Here is a 9,800-nt window from a genome sequence, read left to right on the forward strand (position 1 = left end):
ACCCTCCTTTATCTGCTTTGTGGATAACTATGTCCGTCCTCCTCTGCAACCCACGTAGGGCATCGTTCAGAGCTTTAGTCACATTCCTGTGTTTGTAAATTATTGTAGGGTCCTAGGGGACTTGCTGATTCCATCATGCGGACAAACGCCTTAATTGAGTGATTTGTGATCTGGAGGTCGAAAGTTGACTTTGGTTGTAGTTTTCTAACTTGTGATGGTATATCTTCCCCTTAAAGGCCCATTGTAGGTCTGTCACTGTAATGTTCCCTTAAACGCAAGGTTTGTTCAAGCTTGCAGCAGTCAAGTGTCCACTCAAACTTATTAGACATGTGACTAGGGACAAATAAGAAATCGCTTATATAACACTGAGGTCTCGTCTTTGCTAAGCGGTGTATTAGACAAATTTAAAATGGGTCTTTTACTTGCAGTTGCCTTTGCGGCTTGCTCTGCCTTTCAGCCTGCCGACCGCGTGGGTGGTTTTAGACCTGCCCTGGTCCGAACCCCTAAACCCGAACCTATAAAGGGAGAATGTAGTCGCTAGTTGTCACTGTCACTTGCAAATGTACTTGTGCCATCTTCCTCATTATATCTCAGTTTCTGTTGATGTTGTCTGGTCAGAGCATGAGGATTTGTTTGTGGAACAGCCGTACTCAGCCAATGGTATACATGGTTGGCCTCATAGTCAGCCTGTACTTTTCTGCGTTTCTCACTTTTTAATTTGATGAGTTCTTTGCGGTAATGCTCTATTTGAGTTTTTAACTTGGTGCTCCAATGGGTTTGGGTATCAACCACGAGTGTTGACATATGTGTCGACTCAAATGTGTCGATCTTGCTTCTCAAGGCTGTTAGTTCCTTGGATGATTCGTACACCACTAGCAGTAGTAAATCCATCGAGCATTTATTTAATATGCTCACCCAACGTTTACAGAAAGCCACGTTCTGTCTCCCTATGATGGGGACATTGCGGAGCCCTGAACCACGTGGGATTTGCTTATCTTTATAATACTCTGCCAGGGTGGACGCCTGGAGCATATAATCGACTTCCCGTTTTTTAAGGAAATACCAGTCTTTGTATAAGTCCTCGTTCTCAATTGCTGGTACTTGAGACTGTGCAAAAACCACTTGCAAAATATTGTCTGCACCACTGTCAGAATAGCTGAAACATTCGAGGGTGTCTATTTGTGTAAAACTGACACCTGGAAAACTGTGTTCCATAATAGCAAAGTTCAGCAGACTTCACTTAGTCAGACGTTCACTTCCCACCACTGTATGCTGCAGATAGATGGGGCAAGGTTCTCCCTTTGTAGAGGAGTGTAGGTTTTCAATAGGGTGCCATGCTGGAAAAGGTTGCTGGATTCAGGGCTCAAAGTGGTCATGCAGAGGTGGGGAAACTCATTTCTCTATGCCACCTGATTAAACCCCCTCCCCTACCCCCCATTAGGGCCAGTGGTAGGGTTTTTGACATCCCCCTTAAAACTAGAATGCTTTTCTGTGAGAATTACTGTTCTGGGCCAATGTGGAGGTTAAAATGTTTTCCACCTCACCGTTTGAGGTGGTGGAACTCAGTTCCATCCTGTTCTCCCTCACTTTAACCCCAGCCTGGATTACTCACAGCATCTAATACCTTCATATGCAATGTGTGAGCCGGCACTCCCAAGGTGAAATACTCAATAGCTGACTCGGCGCCTTCCCGTATGGGCCGTGTGGTCCTTGTATATACTAAAGTAGAGAAGCAGGCGGCACTCCAGGATTTTTTTTAAAAGTGCAAAAAAATCTTTTATTTCAATCCGACATGTTTCGGGCTGTGTGGCCCATCCTCAGGGATCAACAACACCACAAATGTGACACGTCTATATACTCAATAAAGAAAACATCACTGTAGGGTTTATGAAAACATATAACCTTTACTTCAAACCATATAACACTTAAGTACATGTGTAGTTACAAACAGCTTAAACAATCTCTTAATATTTTGCTTTGTGATAGCCTTTATATCACGGTTGGCCAAACCTGTTATTTATTTATTTATTATTTATTTATTTACAGTTTCTTATATAGCGCAGCAGATTCCGTTGCGCTTTACAATAGTAGGTCTTTAGTAGATCTTGAGAACAACCTGTTCTCAAGATCTACCAACAGTACATGCACTGTACCACTAGGCAGCCTTAGGCATTTGCCTAGGGCGCCGGTCACTGGAGGGTGGCAATTTGCAGCATGCCCCCCACCCTGGACCCGTTGGATGTGGAACGGCGCAGCGGCATCCCGGCACCCCCGCGGTGTGGAGCGGCCGGCCTGCCGCCGCAATACCTGGACCCACCCCCCCGTGTGGAGGGACCAAATACCCAGGACCCGGCAACCCCCCCCCCCCGTGGAGCGGCTGGTCTGCCACCTCAATGCCTGGGGGAGCAGGTGAGAGCTGGCACCGTCCCTGTGGAGCGGCTGGTCAATGCCCGGGGGAGCAGGTGAGCGCTGGCACCCCCCTGTGGAACAGCTTATCTGCCGCAATCCCCGGACACCCCCCCCCTGGGAGCGGAAGGCGGAAGAGCAGGTGAGCGCCGGAGCACCCAGCCTGGGGCGCTCCAATGTCTGGCACCGGTTCATGTATATCAAGCAACTGGTGGATCTATAGTAGGAATAAATGCAGCAGGTTTAAAATTGTGACAGTTAGTTATTGATGGTGTAGCAGGAAATCACGATACAGTAATATCTCAGTTTAGAATATGATAATACAGCTGTCATCTTCTCATGTATCAGGGAATAGGGCTTCTAGCCAACATGCTGCCTCTTATCATAAATGTACTTCTGTAGAAACTGATCAAGAACAGAAATAAAACCCACATGATATATTGTATACAACAACATAACCCCCCCACAACATAATGTCACCTGTGCTCCTTAGTATAATGTGTATAATATCCCACCCGTTCCGTGGACACTGCAGCAGTACTATGATGTGTACAACTAATAAAGAGACAAATAATAGAACTTTTGTGGTTGTGATACTAGTCGGGTACAATCTGTAAAATACTGTACACGACTTTGTTGCATTAATGGAAATGAGGAATATGGAGATGAATATTAATCTCTCCCACCCAAGAATTATGAACGATAAGTCTCCCTTTAGGTTTCCACCATAACCTGACCACATTGGTTGTCTGCATCCATCTCATACCTCTCCCTGAATGTGCTCTTCAGAAGAAACTGAATGGACTGACGTAAACTCTCCTTTAAATCTCTCCCGACAAAGGCATAGACAATGGGGTTTATGCAGCTGTTAAAGAAACCTAGACAATTAACAATGTTATGTATGACAATGTATACATAAATATCAATGCCAATATCCATGTAGAAAAAGAAGGACCAGAGATGGGACGGGAACCAAAGGCAGAAGTAACAAAGTACAATGGTAATAATGACTTTCAAAGGACGACCTGATCCAGAGAGACTTCTGTTTCTTCTCAAACGATATGTGATGAGGCTGTAACACACTATTATCACAGAGAATGGGATTAGGAACAGGAAGACGAATGTGGCAATGACCAAAGCTTTTTCCCTCATCCTGTATGTATGATAATCTTCGCCATATATGAGACTGCAGTATGAGATGTTGCTGTCTGGGTCATGATCAATTTCATAGAAAGCCAGATACGGGGCACTGAGCATAAAGCAGGATAACCAGATAATTACTGAGATTGTTAAAGCTAATGTAAGGGTCTTGTGGTTTCTTGACCACACGGGACACATGACGGATGTGCACCGGTCAATACTGATAACCGTGAGGAAAGAGGTGCTGACCGACATGTTGAGAAATAGGACAGTGTAGATGATTTTGCACATTATTCGTCCAAATGGCCAATGTCCATCCATAACCTTCTCTGTAATTAGGAGCAGGAAGAGGATATCGAATACAAAGTCAGCTATGGCCAGGTTGAGAAACCAAACAATAGTAACTGTCTTCTTGACCTTAAACCCAGCGATCCAGATGACCAGTCCGTTCCCAATACTCCCCAGGATGAAGATTACACTGTAGCAGGTTATATTAAAGATTTGTATAATTTCAGTTAAGTAAAAATACTCGCTATGATCATATTCTCCATACTGGTCGCTGTCATCTGTGATATTGTCTGTGACGTTTATAGGAAATGACGCACCTTCCATGTCTCACAGAGCGCTGTTCAAGAGATGCAAAAAACAGTATTAAAAATGATAGAAAAAATATGTTACAATTCAGAATGAATAATCTTTGGTTGTTCATACAGCAATAACAATAACAAGTAAGTTATATGCTGGCAACTAAATACACGGAATACAGTTATTATATATACAGATGGAGCCAGCCTCATCTAGCTGTATCTGGATAGCCATGGTGAACCAAGGCCTATTGTTCTCAGCTGCAATACAATACATAGAACAATAGAGTAGGGGATAAGCAGAGTAATCCCATTACTCACTTAATCCTATTAAAGGGCTAGATGAGGATGGCTCCATCTGTATGTATATATATATATATATATATATATATATATATATATAAATACAAAGAATCAGGGTGCGCTAAGGTAAATCATACAACTGGTAATGATTCAGAGGTACAAATATTTAATATAAAAATGCCAAACAATGGCTAAAGGTAAATATCATGCAAAGTTACACTATGATATCACAATCAGTTTTACAATCTGAAGAAAGGCCCAACGCGTTTCGTCAACCATGTGACTTCATCAGGGGCGTTTTGATATCTTGATTGAAAACTCGTGCGGAAAGCACTTCTTGGAGCGGTAAATGTTAGAATGTCCCCAACAAGCGGTAATTGTCAGAACATCACAAACAAGAATTGTACAGATGCATATATATCGCCAAACCATTCAAAAATGTAGATGGAAATAGATAAACAATGGCAAATCTCCAGAAATTCTGTATCTCCACACCTTTTGTAAAATGGTGTTAACATCAAGGGTCAACCAAAAAATAGTCCTAGATGACCAAGGTGCTCACTCTAGTTTTTACCAGAATGTCCTTTAAGCTGCGACCACGTTTGAAGCTTGGTAAAATTTCAGAGTGTTTGAATGGCAGTAGTTTGTCACATTCTGGTAAAAACCAATGTATCCCCCAGACTTGAATTATCAACAAAAAAAACAGCGGGATGCTATAAATGCATATCATGCACAACATGTAATTACCTGGAACCAGGAACCTATTTCAAAAATCCACACTCTGGAAAGAAATATAAAATCCGTCACCATCTATCTTGTACAACTACCTTCATTATATATACAATTATCTGCCCGTGTGGGCTAGTGTATGTTGGCCAGACAATCAGAGACTTACGTACACGTCTGGCTTTACACCGATCAGCAATAAAAGCCGCAATCGAGGGTAAACCGATGGAACAACCCGTGGCGAAACATTTTAAACTATGTGGACATTCCCTAACCAGTCTCCGGTGCAAAATAATCGATCATGTGCCGACACCTCCTCGTGGGGGGGTGATCGACACCGCCAGTTGACAAAAACAGAGTCCAAATGGATATACTTGTTAAATACTGTAGCACCGAAGGGACTAAATGAAAAATTCTCTTGTAATGTATTTATTTGAGGAACCATACCAGACAATAATACAGACATTGGTTGAGATATATTGGCATACAGAGAATTATTGAATGCTAAATACTGTTAGGATGTACTATTCTTCATGCTTTTTAATTATTCATGAGTGCACTTTTTTCACGTTTTTTTCACAGATATTTTATACATTTAAAGTTATGCTTCACTAATTGCTCACTTTATTTTTCCGATCTCAGGGGGTTGAACCAAGGGGTGGGAGTGTTCTGGAATTTACATCATTGCCCCCTCCTTCATGAGGATGACGCTCCGAACCCAACCCCCCGGAAGTTCTCACCCTCTGTTACCGGTCCTCGTTTTGACTATGTGCACGCTATATATAACGGCTCAGACTGGTAAGACACATGTTCACGTTTATTATTCTATTACAAGCACTTGCAAATGACCTGATGAAAAGGCCGGTGTGGCCTTGAAACGTTGTCGAATATGCAATATCTTTAATACAGATACTTTTTGAACACAGACCTCGAGTGCCGCCTATTCTTTCCAGGTGATCCTGGTAATTCTACGTCTATATTCTGCTAAGGAAGGCACCGTGGCAATTGACTGATCTCCTCAGTAAGTGCCGATCAAATTCTATGGATATATATATATATATATATATATATATATATATATACACATACATGCAGAAAAAAAAAAAACAGAAAAGCGCACACATGGGCGTAAAGATAGACAACACTTTACTAGTGTAATAATGCTCACATACATGTAAGTTTAAAACAGCAAATATACTGTAGTTGTTTTCAATCACCCGGACGGCAGCAGACGTAAGGCCAAGCAGTAAGGTGCAAACAGCGTGCAGATTGTTCATCAAATGTATCTAATTCAATTTCTGCGCACACTGACAAACTGTGAATAGGGAATGTTGTTAACACATCTCCTGAAGTGACAGCTATTAAAATGAACATACAGTAGCTGTTGCTATCTACCTGCTTGATGAAAGTGGAAGTTTCAATTTTATTATTGGTAGGAGACCACTCTGTGGTGTCAATTAACAAATCAAGAAACTCAATCTTTTCATTATGAATGTTGGAAGTAAAGTGGAGACTAAATGAATTAATATTAATATTTAACATAAACTGTGTAAAACGACTTTCTTCACCATACCATATAATAAGGATATCGTCTATGTAACAATGAAATTAGACAATATTCTCCTTATATAAATGATTGATCTCCAAAATAAGCTCTTACCATTGACCAAGGTAAAGATTAGCTAAACTGGGTGCATATGGGGTCTCCATAGAGACCCCACACTGCTGAAGAAAGTATTCACCCTGAAAATATAAATACATTATTAAACATCACCACTTTGATACATTCAATAAAAAAAAATCATGAAAATCAGAAGTGATGCTATCATCTTTGGCAAGATAGTATCGGATAGCATCCAAAGCACCTTCGTGGGGGATTATTATTATTATAAGTTTATTTATAAGGTGCCACAAGTGTTTCGCAGCGCCGTATAAAGGAACAGTACAGGGAGACAAAACAGTATTACATTGAATAAATAACAAAAATAGAGTACAAATAAAGAGTGTCACATTGTACACATTGAATAGAGGTGTACAACACCACGCCACTCAAAATCCTTTAAAAACAGAATTCTAAGTGGAATCTTTGGTATATGATTTAATATTTATAATAAATTTTTGTATCAATGAATCAATATACTTAGACAGCCGGGAAGTCGCAGAGTTTATGCTGGCAATGATTGGACGGCCCGGAGGCTTGTCCAATCTTTTATGTATCTTGAGTAAATATGGAAATATCGCCAAGGGAAGCGAATCATTAATAATATATTTAGTTTCATTAACCGTAACACATTTTTTAGAGAGCCCCACATACATAAGGGTTTAATTTGTTCAAATATTAATATTGTCGGGTCTGTTTTAATTCTAGAATAGGTTACAGAATCATTGAATAGTCTAAATGCTTCATCTAAACAATCTTTACGATTTAGAATAACAATATCCCCCCTTATCCGCCATTCTAATAAAGATTTGATGGTTTTCCTCAAAATTTTTTATAGCCTTTCTCTCACAGCTACTAAGATTATCTATAGTAGAATTTCTATCATTACACATTTTGTCAAAATCCGTTCAAATAAGGTTTAAAAAAGTATCTACATAACTCCCCCTAGACTCTATGGGGTAAAAAAAAAAGATCTGGGTTTAAGATCAGTTTTATTTATTGGTCTGATATATGGAATGGAACGTCTTTCTTGTTTTTAGCAAGTGACGATTCAAGGTTAAAGATCTTATGAATTTGTTACTATCATCGGATAGCTCAAATGCATTTGGACCATTTTTAGGAGCAAATGACAATCCCTTTCTTAAAAGAGAAATCTCATCATTAGACAGTTGATAATCGGATAAATTGAATATTCCTAATTGATTTATTGGTTGTATTTTCTTATTTTTTGTCCTCTTCCCTCCTCTTTTTCCACATCTACAAGGTTTTGTTTCCTTTTTATGGGCACAATGCCGCGGTCCTCTGTGACATGATTTAGTCTCCTGCGTTCTCTCCATTTCTGTCTCTCTAAAAAAAAAAACTGGTTTTGTCTATTGGGAGTACTAAGTGCTTAAAATCTATTGGAAGTAGGAACATCATATCTAGATCTATTATAATTTTACGTGTATGATTAGATCTATTGGGAACTTGTGACAGACACACTGCCACGGTGTGGTGTGATGAGTACCTGGACTCTGGACTTGCCGGCTTCAGATCTTCACGGCCTCTTCTTGGATGAACCTGTGGCAGGGAATGGCACAACCCAAGGAGGACCCACAAAAGCAACAGTACCACAATTAGCAGCGACAGTAATTTTATTTACCACTACACGGACTGGCCGCTGCAATATTTCAATAAGTTGCAAATGATGTAACAAATACTCAATAAACAGGAATTTATAGTAAAGCATAAAATCAAACAATAATTACTCTCTACTTCAGCAATCAATTTAAATGATTCAAAAATCTCAATATACTTTAACAACAAATCATTTAACATACACTGCCACAGAATACCAGTCTCTGGCTCAAACCAATGGTCCCTCGTCGACAGGTCCTCAAACATATAAGTGTATGTCCCTATGATAGTGTGCACACTTATTTATGATTCCTAGGGAAGGGTGAATGACAACAACAATCCTCACTGAGGGGCAGGCAGATTCCCGGCTCAGGGGTAACCTTCTGTTTGTAACTGTAAAACAGGCTGCAGGGGTAGCCTCAATATAGAGCTGTCCTGGACAGGGTGAATCTAGAAGGCACTTCTCTGCCCTGCTTCTATATACTTTTACTGGGGTTAGGCAGACCTTGTCCTGTCTGAAGGGCTCAGTAGGGTACTAGCCTTTGTAGTGGGAGTCTATGAGGTGGCTCTATTTCCTGATATCCCCTTACAAGGGTGCAGATGCTGTCTCAGGGGGACTGGATCAGTACCTTGGGTGTTGCTGGCTCCTGCCACATGAATCTCTGGCTATACTGCTGCATGCTGTCTGGCCCCTCTTCTGGGTGCTGCAGTGTGCTCTCTCTCTCTCTTCCTTCTGCTCATACTTGGGACAGCAACCTCCTTTATCTTCCTTTCACATGCCTCAGTGCACTTGTTCCCCCTGTCTTTAGGCAGCACTCTCCTTTTCTCTCTGACACTGGGGTTGTTGCAGCCCTTCTTCACAATGCTTTTTCCCTCTCTCCACATGTCCTCTCTCACACACACTGCTGCTGGGATCCCCTCTGACCTCCCAGCTTCCTGTCACATGTGCAGGGGAGCTGGGACTAGCTGAGTCTGTTAACCCCTCACAGCCCTGCTGAAAGGGGAAAGGACCTGTTCTGGCAGCATTGGCTGCAATGTTAACTCCCTGGGGGAACAGGAATAAAAAGGGTGGAGCGGGGTGCCACATACCTCCATGCTATAAATTTGCCTGTCCCCAGGCAACCAACCAGGGGCATTCAATCCTGAGCACAGTCTTTCAATGTCCATGACAAAATATTTGAATGGTCAAATAAAACAGGTACAATTATACATTCAATAACAAGTACGCATTACTACCTTTCTGCTGTCACCTGGCTATCTAAAGTGGGCTCCCTGGGTCAACCATCCCTCCGCCACAGGATTCCCATCCATCTGCGGTCCAGGTGCGTCACTGTCGTCCATGGATGGTGCCCACTCTCACGGTG

General features: G+C 41.4%; 1 protein-coding gene across 1 annotated transcript; it reads right to left on the reverse strand.

Annotated features, from left to right (window-relative positions):
- Positions 1–2,384: 2,384 nt before the first annotated feature.
- On the reverse strand, positions 2,385–9,416 carry LOC146041743 (formyl peptide receptor-related sequence 4-like). The gene is made up of 2 exons (XM_083161650.1): positions 9,066–9,416; positions 2,385–4,171 (listed from the first exon to the last, which is right to left on the reverse strand). Exon 2 carries the CDS (start codon positions 4,156–4,158, stop codon positions 3,121–3,123), a length of 1,038 nt encoding a protein of 345 aa, XP_083017776.1. The 5' UTR covers positions 4,159–4,171; positions 9,066–9,416; the 3' UTR covers positions 2,385–3,120.
- Positions 9,417–9,800: the final 384 nt, after the last annotated feature.

This window comes from Crinia signifera, chromosome 19 (assembly GCF_055691185.1).
Source record: "Crinia signifera chromosome 19, ASM5569118v1, whole genome shotgun sequence".
Classification (NCBI taxonomy): Eukaryota; Metazoa; Chordata; class Amphibia; order Anura; family Myobatrachidae; genus Crinia; species Crinia signifera.